This window comes from Acinonyx jubatus, chromosome B2 (assembly GCF_027475565.1).
Source record: "Acinonyx jubatus isolate Ajub_Pintada_27869175 chromosome B2, VMU_Ajub_asm_v1.0, whole genome shotgun sequence".
NCBI classification, from domain to species: domain Eukaryota; kingdom Metazoa; phylum Chordata; class Mammalia; order Carnivora; family Felidae; genus Acinonyx; species Acinonyx jubatus.
The window spans coordinates 78,906,590-78,929,697 of NC_069385.1; the positions used below are offsets into that span (position 1 = coordinate 78,906,590).

General features: G+C 36.6%; 1 protein-coding gene across 7 annotated transcripts in view; it reads right to left on the reverse strand.

Moving 5' to 3' along the window:
* Positions 1 to 17,270, reverse strand: part of TTK (TTK protein kinase) — a 41,285-nt gene extending 24,015 nt beyond the window's left edge. The window contains exons 1-12 of one of the 7 annotated variants that reach the window (XM_027057358.2): positions 16,949 to 17,266; positions 15,962 to 16,150; positions 15,598 to 15,738; positions 12,001 to 12,223; positions 11,535 to 11,641; positions 8,959 to 9,102; positions 7,723 to 7,837; positions 7,489 to 7,561; positions 7,303 to 7,394; positions 5,510 to 5,600; positions 4,411 to 4,531; positions 101 to 249 (exon numbers count right to left, since the gene is read on the reverse strand). In XM_027057358.2, coding sequence (XP_026913159.2) covers positions 101 to 249; positions 4,411 to 4,531; positions 5,510 to 5,600; positions 7,303 to 7,394; positions 7,489 to 7,561; positions 7,723 to 7,837; positions 8,959 to 9,102; positions 11,535 to 11,641; positions 12,001 to 12,223; positions 15,598 to 15,736 — 1,254 coding nt within the window. In that variant the 5' untranslated portion in view covers positions 15,737 to 15,738; positions 15,962 to 16,150; positions 16,949 to 17,266. Of the gene's footprint in view, positions 1 to 100; positions 250 to 4,410; positions 4,532 to 5,509; positions 5,601 to 7,302; positions 7,395 to 7,488; positions 7,562 to 7,722; positions 7,838 to 8,958; positions 9,103 to 11,534; positions 11,642 to 12,000; positions 12,224 to 15,597; positions 15,739 to 15,961; positions 16,151 to 16,876 lie in introns of all 7 variants that reach the window. The other 6 variants (XM_027057359.2, XM_053222537.1, XM_053222538.1 and 3 more) reach the window with 6 other exon arrangements.
* Positions 17,271 to 23,108: the final 5,838 nt, after the last annotated feature.

Below are 23,108 nucleotides of genomic sequence, written 5' to 3' on the forward strand. Positions count from 1 at the left end.
TAAAAATGGTACATAAGGATTTAATAAAAGAAAAAAATTTAACATGACCATCACATTACAAATAATGGCAATGTTACACTTTAGAGGAAAAGAAAGTTACCTCTGTATCAACTTTTTGGGCTGTGTCTGGAATCTGCCACTGATTTGAAGATACAGCAGGATTCTGGTTTATACATTCTGACTTTCTCTTAGACTGCCATTGTTTCTGGTTACTCTCTGGAACCTTTGGTTCTTGATGTTCCTTAATCTCTGAAATTGCATTTGTTGTTGTTATCAACAAAAGGAAAGAATATTTGATAATAAAATTAAATCTGAAATACGAAACATGTTACAAACTATATTAGTACAAAGAGAGAAGGGGTGCTTTGGTTGCTCACTTGGTTAGGTGGCCGACTTAGGCTCAGGTCACGATCTAGCAGTTTGTGAGTTCGAGCCCCATATCAGGCTCTGTGCTGACAGCTCAGAGCCTGGAGCCTGCTTCAGATACTGTGTCTCCTCCTCTCTCTACCCCTCCCCTGCTCACGCTTTGTGTCTCTCTGTCTCTCAATAATAAACGTTAAAAAAAAAAAAAAATTAGGAAAAAAACAAAAACAAAAAACAAAGAGAGAAACTAAAAACATTAAGCCAGCTGCTGACAACCGGCTTTTAATAAGTCATTTTACTAAGGTATAACACAGTCATGTTCCTAAGTTGCTACCTAGAGCTTTATCAGAGACCATTCTGAATTTAAATACTTCTGGGTCTTCACCAGAAAACACCAAATAAATAAATAAAAATTCAAAAACACATATATATCATAAGGTCTTACTAATAAAGAGAAGCTAATTTATCACTTTACATAGACCTCTAGTATTTTAATTTTTTGCTAATGTTTATTCATTTTTGAGAGACAGAGACAGAGCATGAGCAGAGGAGGGGCTGAGAGACAGGGAGACACAGAATCTGAAGCAGGTTCCAGGCTCTGAGCTGTCAGCACAGAGCCCGACGTGGGGCTCAAACTCACGGACCGCAAGATCACAACCTGAGCCAAAGTCAGATGCTTAACCGATTGAGCCATCAAGGTATCCATAGATCTTTAGTTTTTTAACAAAAATTTTACATTAAACTAGCCTGTAATTTATTTTCTTAATGGTCTCCCAACAAAAAAGTCTCAACACTATAGTTACTATCCTATGAATATCAATATTCACTATCACCATAGTGCAAAAATCCTAAACAAGTATGTACAATGGATAGATAAAAGGGATAATGAATTATGACTAAGTTATGTTTATTCTTAAATGTGAAGTTTGCTTAACATGTGAAAATCAATTTAATTTGCCATAATAACAGGACTAAGAAGAAAAATACATGATCAACTCAATAAATGCAGAAAAAGCATTTGACAAGATTCAACAGTCACAAAAAATATCTAATGATAATCTAGGTATAAAGCAAAATTCACTCTTTTGGTATTTGATTAAGAGCAGATAAAAAATCTACAGCAATTATTTCATACAAAGGTAAAATATGGAAAGCTTCCCTCTAAAATAAGTAATAAGATTGCCCACCTATCATCTCTTCTATTCATTATGATGTTACATGCAATACAAAGAAAAAAATGAAGGTTAAAAGGATAAGGAAAAAATGTTAAATCATTTTCTTTCTATGAAAGAATTCATAGAAAAATGTTAGAATTATTCCGTGAATTTAGTAACTCACTGACTATATCTAAGATCAATAGCTAAAACCAGTTGTATTTTTATATACCAGCAACAAGGTAGAAGATGAAAAAATAGTTTAAAAATATTCCACTCACCATCACAGCATTGAAAATGCCAGGTATCTAGCAAGAACTCTAGCAAAAGAGAAGAAAAACCTCTAACAGAAAATAGTTCTCGATAACATCTTAAATACTACTTAAATGAATGAAGGGATATATGCCAGATTAGTGGATTAGAAAACCTATCTGCTAAATGCCAACCTGTCCCATTAGGATCTCAATAAAAAAATCCCATTTTAAAAAAAGAATCTGGTAGATTCTAATATTTATATGGAAACCCAAAAGCCCCAATAGCTGATACAGCCTTGAAGATGAATGAAGTTGGAAGATTTTCAATTGATTGCAGTAAATAAGATAGTATTGGCACAAAGGTCTATGGAACAGAGAAGAATCCAAAACCAGATACCACAGGATATCTAATTTATAATTCACTAAGGGACGGGCGCCTGGGTGGCTCAGTCAGTTAAGCATCAGACTCTTTTGGATCAGGTTATGATCTCATGGTTCATCAGTTTTGAGTCCTACGTCAGGCTCTGTGCTGACAACGTGGAGCCTGCTCAGGATTCTGTCTCCAGCTCACTCTGCCCCTCCCCTGCTCACTCTCTGTCTCTCTCTCAAAAATAAATAAATAAACATTATAATTCACTGACGGGAAAAGAGGGTCTTTTCAATAAATGATGCTGGACCCACTGGATATCCACATGAGGGAAAAAAACAACAGAATCTTGATACGTCATCTTACTTATACACAAATATTAAATTCAGTTAGAATGTAAGTCCATATGTGAAAGGCAAAATGATAAATCATCTAAAATATGCAGAAATATCATTACAATCTTGGAGCAGGCATAGATTTGTTAAAAGACATAGGAAATACCACAAAGGAAAAGACTGATAAATTAAAATGCATAATAATTAAGAATTTCTTTTCCTAAAAAGTCTTCAGTACATAATGGAGAAATTACTTGTAACACACATCTCCAACAAAGGATATGTATCTAGATGATATAAATATCTCCTAGAAATCAATGAGAAAAAGAAAGAAAACCCAATAGAAAAATTGGCAAGAGTTTCAAACAAGTACTTCACAAGAGAATATCCAAATGGCCAATAAACATAAAAAAAGATGTTCAACATCATAAGCCATCAGAGAAGCGCAAATTAAAACCACAGTAAGATATCACTTAGCAGCATCCAAATGTGTAAAATTAAAAACCAACAATAAAACAATTGGGACTAATATGGAGCAAGAGCAACATCCCTGCTGGTCAAAGGGACCACCATTCTAGAAAACTGGCACTATTTGCCAAAGTTGAACATACACACATTCTGTGACCCTACAACCCCACTCTTTGGATACACTCAAAAGAAATGCGTATGAATGGAATGATATTTCAACAGACTGTACTCTCATGATTTGGGTGATTTTGTAATTGGCAGTTTTACTATATAATAAAGTATTACTGGCACTGTATAGGTACTCAACTAGTATTTACTGAAAAACATTAAATTAGGTATAAGATTAGTATTATTAACAAGCATATTTGGTAAAGATGATTTTTCAGTAATACCAGTTTATGATAGATGCCATGAAAATATCCTTCAAATACTAGGAAAAGGAATCTATTCCAAATCAAAATAATGGCAAATAGACCATTCTAGGGTGAATAACAGTCTCAGTTTGCTGGGAACTGACAGTCATTCTGCTATATATAGAACTTTTCAGGGCTAACACCAGGGAAGTTCCAGTCTGGAAACCAAAGAGTCTCAACAAGCCTAGTATGTCCCAGTTTTCCTCTTCAGTCCAATTAAAGAAAAACATTAGTCAATCTGGTAAACTTTGTTTGGACAAGGATCATCCAATTCATGATCTTGTTCAAAAATCTCTAATGGTACTCTGATATCTACAAAAAAAAAATGTAAGCGTGGAGTTCAGTTTACCTAGTTTTACCTTCTACTTCTGTATGACCTGGTATAGTTTTCTGCACAGACTATCTTTTGTTCCTAAAATATTTTATTCTTTTGTTTTCATTATTTCCTCCATTTGAAATACTCTATCACTGCCATTTCTTCCTATTTAAACCCAAATAGTTCTTCACCTTTCTTCTCCATAAAACATGTTCTTATCCTAAACCAAATAGTTCCTCACATTTCTCCTTCTTCTGAATTCTCACAGCATTTTATTTATGTGCTTCTCAATATACCCTCTAAAATTCTACACAGCATTATATTTATCAGTCTGTCTCCCACACTGGATGGCAATCTCCTTGGGACTGTTTCATTCATTTATATCCCCTTAGAACATATCATACTACTCATATAGTAGAAAATCAAATATCCGATAAAAAGAGAATTATCATAAAGATACAGCTTGTGTTTTTTTCCAGAAAAGTATTTGTCAAGCCAACTGGAAAACCTAGCTCAGCCCCAATGTACTTTCCCTCCACTCTTGCTTTTACACAGCTTTTAGCCAAATAAACTTCCACTGCTACAGAATTCAACATTTTTCATAGACTCTATATAATTCAATTGACATACAAGATAAAGGGACATATAGTCTTACATTGTAATTTGTAGATGGCTGGTCAACTTTCACAAACACCAGAGTGCTATTCTTAATTAATAAAAGCCTATTTTGTCTCTCTTACCTTCTAATTTTGATACAAGAGTTGATTCAGTTTTATTCTTCAAGGTTACTGAATCTGTAATAAGTTCAGAACTCTTCTCATCTGACATCAGAGGTTCCTTGGAATGGATATTTTGAATAGACTACATGAAAAGAATAAGACATAAAAATAATAAAGTCTCATAAACAGTAATAGTACTAATTTGTCTTAGTGTTCAATAGACTAAAGTCTCATCTATGTGAAAAGATTGCTAAGAAAATTATCTACTATAATCAGATATAGACTCACAAACTGAGGAAAGATTAACTTCTTGAATTATTGACTAGAACAGTGGAACTGGCCATAACCATAAATTTGGCCAATGTGCTTTCAATGGACATAATCAACTCATAAAATATAATCACTTAAAAAGAGAGGTTGAAAATTTGAATATAACATAAGACATGCCTCATTATTTTGTGACTATGATGGTATTTTATCCCCAAAATAACATTAGTGAAAATTAAGATTTGCATAAGTCTAAAACAGTAGTTATTCTAAAATCCAAAAAGTAAACTTTTTAAACAACTATGCACTATTCTCTAAGGTAGCTATGATCAGTTAAAATAATAAGCATAGACCATGAAAAAGATGAATTACAAAAAATATAAACTTGAAAAGACCCACATTGTGAGGCCAGGGGTTGAACTCAAGTACATTAAGAACAGTATGAGACTAAAACTGTTTCCAGTCTTTGCATTTACAAAGACACATCACAATTTACTCTCATTGCTATATAAGATGTCCTGTCAGAACATATGATTAAACACACCAACCAAGAAACAGAATTTGGGGGGAATGACTCCCCTAGCTATTCCCAAACCCAACTAATCTGTTTAAATATAAGCATGATAAGTATTATGTCAAAGTTATCCCAGGAGATCATTGATCATTTCTCTACATGAAATGTACATGTTCGTTAACTTTGGAGGAACAGTTTAGGACTTCTGTACCACTTCCCACTAGTGGTCCTGTATCTCTTGGGGCTTCAGGAACACTGTTGGACCCCTTCCCCGGGAAAAACTCCATGGATCCTAATCAGGAAACCTTGCTCCATATAAAGATTTAAAAATTAAAATACCTTTAAATTTCTCAATTCACTGGAATCATTTCTACTTGATTTAGATCCAGGTACAATCATATCTTGGCGTTCTGATCCAGAGGTCTGTCTGCTACCCAGAAACCAAAATAGTTTTAATGCTTAATTTGAAATTAATCTTTTTAATGTGCTATTTTTTCCATTTTAAAATTGACTTCTTAACAATATATACACTTTTTAATTGGAAAGATCTTTGAAAAATTATTTTTAAAAATAACATGATTGTAGTACAAATCTAATGAAGTTAGGTGCTGGGCAATGACGAAAAGGACAGATAAGTGGTAGGTGATTATGTACTTCATAACATAATAAGTAACAATTGGGGCTAAGTAGGAATGTAGTAAAGAAGGGGACAGCAGTATGTAGGTGACACCACACTTCAAAATGCAAGCAGCTTAAGGAAAAGGACTAGAGTATAAACCTTTCCATAGGCCTCCACAGTGTCAACCATACAGTGTATCATGGCAAGCACCAAGAAAATGGCTGGTTTTGATTTATTTTTATTTTTTTATAATGGGAGAAAGTCTCCTTTTATTATTCGGAGAGGTATTTAAAACGGAGACAAGAAAAAAGTCATCTCATAAGATTCTGGACAACCAAAATACACTTAGTATCTATCTTTAGTCAAGTGCTAAGTATAACAGAATTTTAATGAAAGATGCCAACTAAAAACAATCAGGGGTGCCTGGGTGGCTTAGTCAGTTAAGCATCCAGTGACTCTTGATTTCAGCTCAGGTCATGATCTCACAGCTCGTGGGTTTGAGCCCTGCATTGAGCTCTGTGCTGACAGCATGAGCCAGCTTGGGATTTTCTGTCTCCCTCTCTCTCTGCCCCTCACCCTCTCCTGCTTGTGCACACACATGTGCTCGCTCTCTTTCTCAAAAATGAATAAACAAACATTTTATAAATAAATAAATAATAAAAACAACCTGTTGTGTTTCTGAAGTTTATTTGCAAAATGATTCTCTGGAATCCAAGGGGCTTTTTCTAATAGAAATAAGGTTATCAAGAATGGTTAGAGTTAAGAACAGACCAGAACAATTCCCTTAGCTAAGTTGGAAAACTAGATTCCCACTTCTTTTAAGGGGATAAATATCCAGGTTGAAGAAAGGAGAACACATTGGACGTGATGAACAATATTTCATCTCTACCTGCTCTGCCCCACCTCTTGATGCCCTGGGCTCTGTAGCAAATGAGTGAATTAATCATCTTTCCCACTGATAGCTATTCTTTTCCTTGAACTTGTTAGCAAAGAAATTGTTCCTAGACCTCCTTCCACCCCTGCTATGAAGACTTTCACAAACATAAGAAACGGATTCTTACCAGAGAAACTACCCATAAGCGAGAAATGCCCAGATACTAGGAGTTTTTACCTCAAAGATGTCTGCATATATCTTTTAAGCTTAATGTTGATTAAATATTTTTTCCTCCATGTTCCATAATGTGTTAACCATTCCGTTTTTTGTTTTTTTTTTTAAAGATTTTTACCTTTAAGTAATCTCTACACCTCACATGGGGCTCAAACTCACAACCCCTACCTAGATCAAGAGTCACATGTTCCACCAACAGAGCTAGCCAGGTGCCCCCATTTAATTTTTAATGAGTGAAAAGCAAAATAAAGTCACATTCCCCACTCATTCCTTTGTCCCTAACCTTTAATACTAAGTAAAAATACTTAATCATAATTACTATTATGCAATAAAAAACTTTGTGACTGTTCTGTCATCAATCTTTAAGTATTGAAAACAAATTAAAAAATTAAAATTCAAACATACCTTTTTGTAAAACTTGGTACAACTGAATCATCTGTCTTCCCATAATCCGGGCTACTTAGAAGGTTAACTGGGACTCTTCCAAAAGGGCATGACTAGAAATGTTTTGAAAGATTAAGTAACCAATTAGGAAATAAGTATAGACCTCACCACTATCACTTTAATCAAGGTACATTAGAAATAACTTACCCGTTTAGCTTTCTTTGTTTGTTTCAAGGGATTTCGATGACCTATTTCTGCATCTTGAGGGGGCAAGTTTTCTCTATACAGGAAGAAAATACCCCAATTTTTAAAAGAATAATATTAACATAGGAATTGCCATTAACTGCTAATGTTATTACTCTAACACTAAAATACAGATGTAGATGTATAAATAACATAAATGTATGGTGAACATTTAAAAAACAGATTCAGTTTCATTACCCATACAAAAACTTGGCTTTAGTAGTCTGTCCTCTGGAATCACAACTGATGTTCCTATTCTGTAAATGTCCAAGTGAATTGGGGAATGATTCTTGAGCAGTTAATATTGTAGATGCTATAAAAAAATTTAAATTGTAATTAAATTTATAAAGACATAAGAAATACACAAAAAGTAACCTCACAAATATGAATACTTAAAAAGATAATTCAGGGGTACCTCGGTGGCTCAGTCAGTTAAGAGTCTGACTTCAGCTCAGGTCACAATCTCGTGGTTCATGATTTTGAGCCCCACATCAAGCTCTATGCTGATAGCTCAGAGCCTGGAGCCTGCTTTGGATTCTGGGATTCTGTGTCCCCCTCTCTCCCTGCCCCTCCCCCATTATACTTTCTCTCTCAAAAAAAAAAAAAAAAAGATAATTCATAGTAAACATTTGTCCCCAAATAAGATATGCAGACATGAAGATGTTGTGAAGATAATTCTCTAAGTATACATGTAATAGTTTCAAAATTACATAATTGTTTCCCCAGAATAAAGGTATATTCCTTATTTCTAAAAAGTCATTCTCTTATGGATAAAGAAATTGTGGTTTATATACACAATGCAGTACTACATGGCAATGAGAAAGAACGAAATATGGCCCTTTGTAGCAACGTGGATAGAACTGGAGAGTGTGATGCTAAGTGAAATAAGCCATACAGAGAAAGACAGATACCATATGTTTTCACTCTTATGTGGATCCTAAGAAACTTAACAGAAACCCATGGGGGAGGGGAGGGGAAGGAAGAAAAAAAAAAAAAAAAGAGGTTAGAGTGGGAGAGAGCCAAAGCATAAGAGACTCTTAAAAACTGGGAACAAACTGAGGGTTGATGGCGGGTGGGAGGGAGGGGAGGGTGGGTGGTGGGTATTGAGGAGGGCACCTTTTGGGATGAGCACTGGGTGTTGTATGGAAACCAATTTGACAATAAATTTCATATAAAAAAAAGTCATTCTCTTGCTTAGACTGAATTTTTTAATTTACTAATGAGTTTGATTAGCAAAAAAAAAAAAAAAATTCCAACAGGGTTAATAAAGATTTTGGTACTTCTAAAAGCCCTACACCTCCTTTACATCTGAAATTTAATCTGAGATTTTGATCATTCTACACAGATGGTATTTTTCTTTAAAATGTTATCCTGAACTCTTTCTTGCCGGACAATCTACCACAGAAAAGTAGTAGCACACAGTAATACCCTTACCTGATAAACTCTTCTTTTCCTCCTCTGAAAGCAGCTGCTTTTTTTGAAGGTTTAAATTCCGAATGGCAATTTCTAGCATTTCCAGTGGTACTGCTCCACATTCTACAGCTTTATGAAGAAGTTGTTTACTTTTTTTGAAATTACCTAACAAAGTAAAAAAATTTTGTCATTTAAATGCAACAGTCTTAATTCCCCAGATACTTATTCATCAGGACCTAGGGAAAAAATTTAAAAGGCTTAGGTAAAAATATTTATTCCAAGATTCACATACCTTATTTCATAAGCAAATAAAAGCAATTTCTCTCTTCTGGTAAGAATTCTTGTCAAATAGCTTACTTATATAATAAGTAGTAAACATAATTATGCATTCATTTTAGCAACACTGCCCATTTTCAGAAAAGAAATATAACAAAGCAATATAAAGTGGAGGGCAGCAAAAACTAAATAAAACAGAAACTTAGGGGATGTAGTAAAAGGAAAACTAAGCTCTAGATGTTACCACAGTCCCAAGAGCATCAATCTGTTACAATGCAGTATAATAATCATTCATAACAACATTTAGTTATTAAGGATGACATATTTTGCTAAAGGGAATCCTCCATCAAAAGATTCATATTTTAAAAAATAGTACTAGGGACGCCTCGGTGGCTCAGTCGGTTGAGCGTCCGACTTCAGCTCAGGTCATAATCTCGCAGTTTGTGGGTTCGAGCCCCATGACAGGCTTTGTGCTGACAGCTCAGAGCTTGGAGCCTGCTTCAGATTGGGTCTCCCTCTCTCTCTGTCCCCCCCCACCACACTATCTCTCTCTCCTTCAAAAACAAGCATTAAAATAAATCAATAAATCAATCAGTAAATCAATAAATCAATAAAAAAAAAAAGATTAGTGTTTAGCTATCAGACTTAGCTATACCGCCCTCAAATGTAAAATAACTGACACCACCATAATTATTTTTCTGACTACAGATAAACCACCAAATTTTCTTTCAATTGCCAACTTACTCAATATATTTTGTCTAGAATTTGATTTAAAATGTCAAATGTGTACATCATGTATCAATGGAATGTGTTATCAGCATTTCTGGGAGCAACTCAGCTATGCTACACACTTGGGCACTTAGGATTTAAAAATGATTAGGAAATCTCTATCTTCTGACAGTTTACAAATTTTAAGAATTTAAACATATCTGATAGTGGCTAAGTATATGTTTATTCAGAGTAGTGGTATTTCACAATTTAAGCATTTTAGGGCAGCAAAAGAAGGTAGGCTTAGATAAAAACTAGTAATTAGGGAGCTTAATAAAGTAACAGACCCCTTTGAGAGTCTGATAAAAAAATACCAAATGTCCTCTAACCATACACACCAAACTGCACATAGAATTTCAGAGATGTGCATACTTCCTAAAAACCCATTCATAATCTTGTCCAAAATAACTGCAATTTTGACCTTGAGTGATAAAATTTATTTTTTTACAGATAACAAAATTTGAGGTTTTCAATATTTGTGTGTTCTAAAGATACAAAACTTGTAGTTGCTATTGATAGGCCACAATACTTCAACAAATGCTTTAAGTAGAATGACGAAAAGAGAGAGGGTACTAAAGGCCTTGCCAAACTTCCTCGAACAAGCAAGGAGGAATCAATGTTCCTAGGCAGAAAAGGAATGGTTTTTTTAAAAGTCACCTGACAGTGCACAGGATAGATTAGAGGTGATTCAGATAACTAGGACTCAGAAATCATGTAAACACGTAAAAGTTAACGGTTCTCAAACCACTTCCTGAGCTGTTACAGTGCTCTTCTCTCACCTCAATCCTGGGAAATACATGCCAGTGACTGAGCCCTGCTTTGGGCACCGTGATGGAAACTCTGGCTGAACCAAACCACTAGCGATAATGTGTGCATCACAGGTAACAAATGGGATTAGGGTTGGAGCAGAAACAAGACAGAGGGAAACAGTAACATGTGGCCAGAGGGCAGAATGAAACCCTCATGGATCCAAAAGCCCCAGAAAATTAGAAAAAGAAAAGACTAAGGAATGGGCAGGCTAAAAATGTGAGGAAGACATTGCCATAGTTCTATCCAAAAACTCAAGACTATGAAGAATCAAAAGAACAAGAAATAAAAGCTTCCACAGCAGTTTCCTTTTTTTTTTTTTTAATTAAAAAGAGGAACTACCAATTAATGCTACAATTTTATTTTGGTTTATATATTTTAGTACTATGAAACCATAGTATAAGGAAAGCTTATCTAAGCACTAACTTAAGTATCTTATATGCTTCTCTCGCACAAATACTCAATGAAAAAGCCACTTTCCTTTAGACACTTCCTGAATCTAATTAATGGCACAAACACGAAGTTCACTTACATCTCTGGATTATCTGTTACAAGTAGAAAAGCTAGTATAACAAACATTCTCTACATTTACACTTTGGTGGCATTCTTCCCCCATACTCTCACCTGATCAATTTTCATGCCTTTAGCCTCAAATTTTTACTTCATATGTATGATTTAATATTAGAATGTGAGTTACAGCGCGAAGTTAACATTTTTCAAATTTGGACTTGACATTTTCAAATTACCTTGTGATAATTCAAATTGTGCAAAAGATATATGCACAAAAGCAAATTTCTTGCAGTTTGCTCTGGCCATCTGAAAGTAGTCCCGTGCATCATCTGGCTCTTGAATACTGTAAAAAAGAAGATTTCAGAGTCAAATTTTAGAAAAAAGGGCACAGCTACCTAAGTTTGATAACTCCTTATTCAATTTTCCAAAGGACATGGGATTCTGGTTTTTTTCTGTGTAAAATTAAATACTAATAAGTTAATTTTTAACATCTTTCTAGGCAGAGTCCAGAATACATAACTGTTGTGGAAATATATACATAGTAAACAGAGTTTACAATATTCATTTGTTAATTATAAACAGAAGGATTTGGTTAAAAAATACTAATTTTCTTACAATTAATACTAACAACATGTCTTTTATAATGTAGTTGTGTACTATGTGATGTAGTTAGTTAAACATAATTCAAAAGTGAATACTTACGCTTTTAATTCAGCAAATCTCACTTGAATTTGAGCAAAACTCTCGTTTTGGCCATATTTATCTGGAGGAAGTGCTTCAATTGCTTGACTGTAACGACCAATTAATTTATTTAAAAGAGCATCATTCAGAGGGACACTGTTTTTCTCTAGTTTGAGCAACAAATTCAACCAGTCCTCCGGGTTGTTTGCCATCATCATAATTTGGTTGACAGTTCCTGAGTTATCTGAATTAGAGGAAGAAAATATGCCACAAGAAATGCCAAATTGTACTTTTTCTTCAAATTAAAGTTAGTAATTTATATTCTCAATATAAATATACATAAACTCCTTAAATTATTTTAAAAACCTTAACAATTCATATAAATGTAAGCAACATATTTCCTGCATATATGTCTTCATAAGAGTTTATTTTACTCCAAAAGATACATATTCTGAAGGAAAGAAAAACATTGGAAATAAGCTAGTTTTTTATAGCTTTTAAAAAACCATACGTAAGGGCACCTGGGTGGCTCAGTCAGTTAAGCGTCTGTTGATTTCAGCTCAGGTCATGATCTCACAGGTTTGTGAGACAGAGCCCTCATCATAGAGCAGGGCGTGCTTGGAATTCTCTCTCCCTCTCTCTCTATCCTTCCCCAACGTGCATGTGTTCTCTCTCTCTCAAAATAATAAACATTAAAAAAAAAAAAACCCTATGTAGTCTAAAAAAATTTTGTCTTGTAGCAGCATAATTCTATTTCGTCCACCTAACTACCCAAAGGAAACCTAAACCTCCCCCACTATAACCTATAACAACTTTGTCAGAAAATTCATCAATGACTTATTCGTTAAAAATTTTTAAACGTATCACCTTATTCCTCCTAACATAATCTTTACAACTTCATCCATCCAACATTATCTCCATAGACTTCAAACTTACCTTTAATCCAATTAAACAAAATCAATTTATAAAAGATAAGTAACTGGTATGGTTATTTTCTTCTCCCTCCAAGTTACCCATATTTCTCCATAAAGATTGTAATTTATTTTCTTACTTTCTTTACTGTCAATTGTTTTAAAAAGACGAATTGAATTAATGTCAGTCTCCTGTTCAGGATATTTTAGTCATTACTAAATATTATTAAACACAGATTTCCCAGAGAAACTATCATTCTTTCTGTAAGTTTTGGTTACCTTCAATAAGAGCCAAATCTATGCTTTTATAAACAAAATTACAGTTTCTGTTTTACTAAAACATAACTTTAACTCTGCTTTTTTATTTTAAATTTATTCTGGACTGGGGAACCTGGGTGGCTCAGTCAGTTAAGCGTCCAACTTTGACTTAGGTCATGATCTCATACTTTGTGAGTTCGAGCCCTGCATCACACTCTGTGCTGACAGCTCAGAGCTTGGAGCCTGCTTCAGATTCTTTGTCTCCCTCTCTCTCTCCACCCCTGCCATGCTCGCTCTCTCTCTCTCAAAAATAAACATTAGAAAAAAATTTTTTTTTAATTTACTTTGGACTGATATTAATTTCACTTTCCATTTTTTACTTCCCTTCCATTGTTGTCCTAGCAAATTAGTCTACAAGATGTCTAAAAACCACTGTGTTTGTAAATGTATTCCCCATGCCTCTGAGTACCATTCTCCTTCTATTCAGAACTTAAATTGTATCTTTATATTGTTAGTGTTCACTTGATGACAAACATATTTTACAATGCAGTGTAGTGGATGCATACTCTTCCTATCTATAAATCATGGTTTTAAGCATCTTTGATACTTATGATACTGTCTTATGTCCCAGTTACCCATATATGTTAAGTATTTACAAGTCTGGAGATCACCTGGGTGGCTCAGTCCATTGCGCATCCAACTCTTGATCTCGGCTCAGGTCATAATCTGTTTGTGGGATCGAGCTCCGAGTTGGGCTCTGCACTGACAGCATGGAGCCTGTCTGGGATTCTAATTCTCCCTCTCACCTTGCTCTTTCCCAGCTCACACGCACGCACACTCTTTCTCAAGATAAATGAACTTTAAAAAAAAAAAGTCTTGGAGCCCCTGACTCAGTGGCTCAGTTAGTTAAGCCACCAACTGTTGATTTCAGCTCAGGTCATGATCTCACAGTTCATGAGATCAAGCCCCATGTTGGGTTCTGTGCTGACAGTGTTAAATAAACTTAAAAAAAAAAAAAAAAAGTATTTACATGTTTGAGTGAGCTAAGGATATTTAAAAAAAAAATTTTTTTTTCATGTTTATTTTTGAGAGAGAGACAGAGCACAAGCTGGGGAGAGGCAGACAGAGGAGGGAGACACAGAATCCAAAGCAGGCTCCAGGCTCTGAGCTGTCAGCACAGAGCCCAACGTGGGGCTCAAAGTCACAATCCGCAAGATCATGACCTGAGCTGAAGTCTGATGCTTAACTGACTGAGGCACCCAGGCGCCCCATGACCGAAGGATTTTAAATAAAGACTCATCTTGGTGTTCAAGCTTTGTTAACATTATTTAAATACATTTAATAAAGTATGGTGATACTCTCCTAAGATTTTGTTTAACACCAAAACGATCAGTTTCTAGGTTGTTTCAAGTGAATATGATCTGCCATCTTGACTAGACTTCAGGTTCTTCCTTTTATTTTCAATCCTTCACTCATTTAATGGTCAGTATACATATAACAAACTTATCCAAAGGTCACTTTTCAAACAACCTCAACAGTGTGAAATATAGAAAGAGTTAGGCTTGTAAGCTAACTTTTCATAAAGCTAGGGTATTAAACTTTGGGCACATTCTACTCATTAATCATCCAATAAATATTTAAGTACATATTGCATGTCAGACAGCATTCCAAGCTCTATAGATATTAACAAAACAGATAAAAATCATGCCCTCATGGAGCTCGCATTCTAGTGGAAGAGACAGACAATAAACAAATTCATGAGTAAATTAGATACAAGATGATTAGTGCTATGGAGAAATATAATACAGAGAAGGAAGAGAGGTGTCACATGCCCACACCAGCAGGTTGCTATTTTAAATAGGTGGGTGAGGAAAGGCATCAATGAGAGGACCTTTGAACAGACCTGGAAAAGGAAAAGGTAGACAGTTATCTGGGGAGTGGCGTTTAAGGCAGAGAGCAAGAACAAAGGCATTGGGGTAGGAGCTGGTCTAGTATATAGTAGAGACAGCAAGGAAGCCATTGTGGCTGGAACAGAGTGAACAAGGAAGAAAAGGAGAAAAGGGGTAGTAGTAGGAAGATTCTCCCCTATCAAAAATTGAGTGTTTGACTTTAAGTTTATACACAATTTCATTGCAATTGGTGAGATCTTCTCAGTTTACAGAAAAAAAGGAATGGAAAAAAATGGCATATCTACTGCTGGCATGTGTATCAGCAGAAATAACGGCTGACAATAATGGAAGAGTTAAGAGCACACTGTAATAAATTATATTGTTTCCATTTTTAAGAAAGCAGAAAATTGTGGGAACGTTTCCAAACAGCAGGGTTAAATTATAAAGTGTCTGTAGTCTAACTGGTAAAGAACAATTACTGAGGAAATTACAATTGTGAATACACAAGGTTAACACTTCATTCCTTTACATTAGAGGGCACTCAAAGAAAAGGAACTCACCTGTAGTATCAGCAGAGACTTTATTCAAGCTTAGCTCATCAGTAAGGTCTTCATTTTTAAATTTATTTTTAATATCCCTCACTTTGTTCATTATAGAATCAATTGTCAATTCTCTGCCACTTAAATCTTCGGCCTCCATTTCTAAGGCATAAAAAAAGTAAACTGGTCATATCATTCCTTTTCACTAGCATTAAAGAAAAAAAAGATGTCTCAACTAGCCTTTTTTTTTACCCAGAAGACTATAGCATTAGTTATACGAACACATCTAAACAGATTAATTAGAGTATTTGTGAAGCTATGTGGATAAAAACAACAGCACATCCTTGTAATTTGTCCAGCAAGGTTTCCAATAGGCCACATATACCTTTTCTTCCCAAAAGAACTTCAACGAAGTCATTACACAACACAGACGTTGCTACCCTTCCTTGCTTTCAAACTTTCCATTTTTCTTCCACAATTTCCTTTCACTCTTTTTCCAGAATTATTTTCTCTGGGCCATCTGCAAATTCACTTATGATTATGTTTTTAATGTGAGGGAATGCTTGCTTGGATTCTGGTAATGACATACAGACATAATATTTTTGGTAATGAAAATAACCATTCTTTTATTCACTCTCTGTATGCCAGTAAACCTGCACACTGAAAGTGCTTCCAAAGCAGAACATGTACAACATCATAACCCTTTACTGATAAATGGGATATCAGCAGGCTTGTTCTTATGCATGTCTGGCATAATTATGCTTTGCTATCTCAATCGTTCTAAAACCAAGAATCTACTGTATTCTTACACTACTGAGCACTTGCTCATCTGCATGGTGGTGATGGTGCAAAGTGTCTGCAGTCGTTCTTCCTATCAATCTCAGGTTTGTGATTCTCAAGGTTAATACCTAGTAACCCAGGGTAACTGATATCAATGCCGCTCCTGACCTCGAGTTTGACAATGAAAAGGGGTGATAAAGTAGGCAGCTAGATACCACTATTTGAAGTCAGGTTTGAAAGGTAACTGTCAGAAAGGGGCCACCATCTCCTCGCTCTCTTCTAAAAAACCAGACGAGAGGGCGTGCCTTTTGGGAGAGGATTTCCTGTCCCCCAAACTCTCCCCAGGTGCCACACCCGATGCACACACCCACCTCCGGCTTCCAGGGTCAACAAAACCTCCCTCACCACCCACTGGATTGGCGGAAGCAGCGAGACCTCCCCTCCCCCTCCAGTTCGTTTAGCCGCGCCCCACGTCTCCTACCAGGCTCTGAGTCTTCCCTGCCTCGCCCTCACCACTCACCGACCCTCGCGGCTAAACAGCCTACACACGGGCCGCTGCCGTTCCTCGGTGTGCCCCCAAGGAAGAACTCACCGCCAGAAAGCGGAGAAGGGAAGAAAAGATGGAACCCAAATCCCTCTCCGCAAACACGTTTGAATTTCCCCGCCGCTATCTTCGCGTCTGCTTATTGCTCAGTTCTCGTCACGTGAAAACGTCTTCTCTGATTGGCTCGCGTGCGTAGGCAATGCCCCGCCCCCAGTGATCCGAGGAGTGCGTCTTGGGAGTGTCTCACATTCTAACCCTGGGCGGGGCGCCTGCGGTAGCGAGGTGCTCGATTTCCGTGCACGTTCGGGAGGTGTTTTTGAGCTGGCTTTCTTGCACTTCCCGGTTTAACCAGGCCAAATTTTTGCCGGGGAGCGAACCACCTCTGGGCGGAGCTACCTGATGAGAGGAAAATAGCGACGGGGACGTTGCTTGGGATCTAAAAGATGCCCTGTGAATCGGTCCATTCCGCCCCATTCCGCCCCTTTCCGCCGCACTGCCACGCGATTGTGTCCTTCACGCGCCTCACTGCCCGGCTTAGGGAGAAGATGGCAAGAAAGGGTCGTTTGGAGAGCTACTTTCAGCCCTGCGGCCAGCTCGAGAATCTCAGTGCTTATTGTCCTTGAGCTTCAACTAAACGCTTTTCCACTATCCTAAAATAAGTAACTCCGCACTTCCTCTTTAAGCCAAGGCCTTCCTCTTTGTCAGAATTCCGCACAGAATTCACCAGCTGACGGGATTGCTGCGTCTGAATTTGCCCAAACAGCCCCCTGCCTCCGAATTTGTCCCATTTAAGAGTTCAGGTGCCTTCAGGGAACGGGCACCTCCCTAGTAATCTACCCGTGCTAGGCCTCTGTGCTGAAGTGGGGTTGTGATCCAAGATAACACTTTTCTCTGCCAATGGGAGAAGTGTCTTTGTTGTACCAGCATTAGGACATATGTTGTATGGTCGAACAGGCTGGTTGATTTTGTGTGTGTGTAGAAACTAACTACAGCTGCACGTAACTCCAAAGCTGTCCTTAGAATCCTCACATTCGCGGGTCTGCTAACCACTTAGCCAGCAAGAAAGCCTTTCCTTGTTTAATGCATCTTTCCATATCTGCTGGCTGTGTGATTTTACTTCAGCTGAGCAAAATCATCTGTTGTAGCATGGTTGGCTAATCGTTACCTTTGCATCATTGCAAGGAATTTTTTAATTGCAAGGAATTGATTATTCCACCAATTCTTGTTGATCTCTTAGGGCCTGATTTCAAAATTTGCATTTTCCTAAAAATACAGCTGCTGAATAGCCTCACCCTAATACTTCTTTCTGTACACTTATTCCTTTCGTGATCTCTAGTCTTAATTTTTAAATATCAGCTATATGCTAAATGTATATGTCCAGCTGAACTGTGTTCCCTGAACTCCAGACTCCTATATTCATTGCCTACTTAACGTCTCCACTTAAATGTCTCACAGCCACCTAAGACTCAAAATTGCAAAACTGAGCCCCCGGTCTTCTCCTTTACCCCCCAAACCTGCTGCTTACAAAATCTCTGTAAAAGACAATCTCATTGTCCTAATTTTTAGGCCAAAATCATTGGCGTCATCCATGACCCCATATCCAATCTAAGAGCATATGGTGTTAGGTCCAACAAAGTACTCCTGGAATCCTACCACTTCTCCCCACCTTTACTGCTACCACCCTAGTCCATCACTCACCTGGATTTGTGCAATATCTTCCTGGCTGATCTCCTTGCTTCTGCCTTTGCCTCACTTCAATTTATTTTCCAGCACAGCAAAATATTCTTAAATTACATCGTATCACTCCTTTGTTCAAAACCCTTCAGAGCTCCCTGTCTCACTCAGAATAAAAGCCAAAGATCCTCACAGTGGTCTAGAGCTGCACTATTCAATATGGTAGCTGTTAGCTACATATATATGGCTATTGAACACTTGAAATGTGGCTAGTGCAGCTGAGGAACTGAATTTTTTAATTAATGAAACTAATTAATTTAAGTTTAAAAACTGTTATTCAGTGCAATTATTAGAAGACTTTTAAGTATGTTTAGAACCTGAGTATGTGAATCTACTTGTTCACCTGTAAATCTTGTGAGATCTAAATGCAGATTAAGTACTTTCAACGAAAGTGCTTATATGTGGTAAGTGTAAATACACACTGGGTTCTGAAGACTTATTATGAAAAATAATGTAAAACGTATTGTGGATAATGTAAAAAATATTGATCACTGTCTGAAGTGATATTTTTGATATATTGTATTAAATAAAATATATTATGAAAATTAGTATCCCTTGTAACAGACTAGAGGAGATTGACATGACAACTAAATGCAATATGGTAGCATGGATTGGATCCTGGAACAGAAAGTGGACATTAATGGACAAACTGATGAAATCCAAATAATAACTGTGATTTAGTTAATAGTAATGTATCTGTGTTGGTGTCTTAATTTCAAGAAATATACCACGGTAATATAAAATATTAACAATAGGGAAATTGAGTGAAACCTATACACCAACTTTCTGGATTACACGTGCAACCTTTGTAAACCAAAATTTTTTCCAAAATAAAAAATTTATTGAAATTTAATTTCACCTGCTTCTTTTTAAATATGGCTAATGGAAAATTGACAATTACATATGTGGTTTACACTGTATTTCCATCAGTGGTCTAAAAAAATCCTATAGTTTTACTTATCTGACCCACTTATTTAGCTTATTTTCTGACTCTCCACCCCTTACCCACTAGAATGTAAACTCCATAAGTGCAGGAATTTTTGTCTACTTTGTTCATTACAGTATCCTTAGTGCTTAGAATGGTATCTGGTACATTGTAGACACTCAATAAATGCTAGCTAAATAATAACAACCATTGGAGTGTCTCAGATTCCTATTTCTCCTACTATACTTGTAGACTTCTTGGGGACAGGAAAGTAACCATGTAAACTTCCTGTAAGTGCTTGAAGAACCTTTGTACTGTGTTCTACACAATTCTCAGCAACTATTCATTTACAGATTATCATAACAAGCTATTCAGAAATAAAAGTGGGTACCATTCTTGGCTAAATATTTTACTGATTGTTTTCATGGGAGGCATGTAACAATGTACCATTTGGGGATGAATAATTCCACTGCAGTATTTATACATTTACGTATGAGGGTGTCTGTGGCTCTCCTACCTTACCCAGATTCAATGTTTCTGACTCACGTATCCAAATAAATTTTGATCCTTAACTGTTGTTCATCCATTGGAATCACAGACCAATGAGGAGCCACCTCCAAAGATGAGTGAAGAAATGAGGTTTTTCCAGTCAAGATAACATACCACAATCACTAGTTTGTCTGAAAACCAACTTCATCTGACAGTGAATAAACTTGTTTATTTTCAGAGTCAAGCCTTCCACAAAACAATACAATTCACCGAGAGGCTATGACTTTAAGATGCAAAGCTTCAGTTTTTTGTTGGTTTTTTTTTTTTTTTTGACACAAATAAAAGTTTGGACCACATAACTTTGCCATTATCATCATGTCACTTTTCTGCTAATCTGATGATTTTCTGTTAGCACAGTTCCTTTTATTTGTTGTTTTAATGTTTATTGTTTACATTAGAGAGAGAGAGCACACGCGCATGAGTGGGAGAGGGGCAGAGAGAGAAGGAGACAGACTCAGAAGGAGGCTCCAGGCCCATGCTGTTAGCGCAGAGCCTGGCGACTTTTTTTTCTTTCAGTTATTGAAGTCATTGTTATGTGAGTTCACTAAGTCCCAAACTTTGGTTCCAGAAACCGTTTCCCATAGTTGGATTTACTTTGTGCATGTGCAGAAGCTAAATTTCTAATCAATTGTAAGTTTTTACAGAACGTAGTCGGCTATGAACTGCTTTACAGTGATTTATTCTGGGATAAAAAACTCATTAGTATACCTGATTTGGGTGCATATAGGAATGGTGTGAAGCTATAAGGACGGTGAGAACCTGTACAAATAACAGCAGGAAAGCTACATATCACAGAATGGACCAACCCTTTTCCAAAAGAAAAAGAAAAAAAGGGGGGGGGGCAAGGGCAGCCAACAAAGTGCTTCATGGTTATGAAGAAAAATGGCAATGACAGTTTAGATAATGTTCTAACAGGGAAAACAGCAGTCACAGTTTAGGATCACTGCTTGAATATCAGGTACTATTTAGTTATCCAGGCAACAGGTCATGTTAACAAATCACAGAAGAAAAATAAGATTCCTATTTTTCTTTTTTCTCCATCATGGATAATAGTGTTCAAACTGACACCTTAAAAACAAATATGGTCGGAACTCTTACCAGGTGAAGCTACATAAGAAAGGCATTTAGGGGTGCCTAGGTGGCTCAGTCGGTTAAGCATCAGGCTTCAGCTCAGGTCATTCTCCCATGCTTCGTGGATTTGAGCCCCGTGTCAGGCTCTGTGCTGACAGCTCAGAGCCTGGAGCCTGCTTCGGATTCTGTGTCTCCCTCTCTCTCTGCCCCTCCCCCACTTGTGCTCTGTCTCTCTCTGTCTCTCAAAAATGAATAAATGTAAAAAAAAAATTTTTTTTAAAGAAAGGCATTTTAATGTCATCAAAATTTTCTGACAATCATGTTTTAAAAATTTTAGCCATATGTTTTCAATCTCTGCTATATAGAAGGAACTTCACATAGCTGAGTAATATACTGGTGATTATCAGCAGAATATTGAAAAAAAATTTGCATTATACTCCCAAAAATATTTTTGGCAGTTTCTGAAAAGTCATGATAAACAAGACCAAGGATAGGAAATGAGAAATGGACAAATGGCTCTTTTTTAGAAAAGGTAAAATTTGGAAGCTATAGGTCTACTTAATCTTGTGGATTTTTAGCTCAATTCTGGAATAAATTATATAATTGTTTGGAAGTAGAGATCTGCAGATACCAACATGAATACATTAAGAAAAAAGTCATAGAGCATAAACTAAACTCTCATTGTGATAGTTTCTAAATTTAGGGAACGCAGTAAATATAGAATACCTTAACTTTTGCGAAGAAAGTGATAAAGACTCATTGTTTTTGTGGGTAGGAGATGGGTATGTAAGTTCCGTGCTTACATATATGAGATGATTCTGCAACTCATATATGGACCATTATTGTCAAAGAATACTGCCTAATGGTTTGAGGAGAATTTCAGGTTGATCCCTAGTGGAAGGCCTCAGAAATCTATCCTGGTCTTAATCTAAACTACATATTTTATCTGTGTGACAAGCATATAGAAATAATGATTATTAATTTTTCACATACTAATTAAAACAAAAAACCCACAAAATGTTACAAGAGAATTAAAAGGGACTAAATTAACAATACAAAATTTATAGGGATAAATGTAAAACCACACATTTAGATTTATAAAAATAAAATTCTGAAATACAAAGTTGAGTCCAGCCAAGATGGAGAAACACTGTCCAGATTTATTCTCTGGAAACAACAAAAACTGCATAAAGTAAATGATAAGCATTTTCAAGCGTTAGACACCAGACGGCACCAGACAAGGATCCATGAAGGCAAGGAAACAAACAAATGAGTCCTGACATTGTCTGTACATTAGTGTCTGGAGAGAGTTTCCAAGATGCAGTATAAGAAGGGGAAAGCCACGTATTCCCTGGCATTCTCCATAAGTTAAAGAAATGGAGTTTGGGGGGGGCCTGGGTGTCTCAGTCAGTTAAGTGTCCATCTTCAGCTCAGGTCATGATCTCACCGTTCATGAGTTCAAGCCCTGTGTGGGGCTCTGTGCTGACAGCTCAGAGCCTGGAGCTTGCTTCAGATTCTGTATCTCCCTCTCTCTCTGCCCCTCCCCAGCTCGCATTCTGCCTCTGTCTCTCTGTCTCTGTCTCTCTCTCTCAAAAATAAAATAAAAACATTAAAAAAATTAAATGAGGAGATGGAGTTTGGGATGGCCAAGGCACCTAACGTTCACAGGGCAGAGGAGAGAAGGACAGAAAGAGAATTCTGGAAATCTACAGAGAGGCCTCTTGAGGCTCTGGCTCAATACCAATGAGTACCTGTGTCTTATTTTCCTCCAAGGCCAGCGGAAAATAATAGCTGAAAATATCAGTGAGAATCTCTAGAGCCTATAAAAAGCAAGGGATAGTTCATGCTCACAGAGCATCAGGCAAAGGACATATATTGCCTTAGTACTGGAACAAAACTAGCCCTATACTAAAGACTGCACTGCTCCAG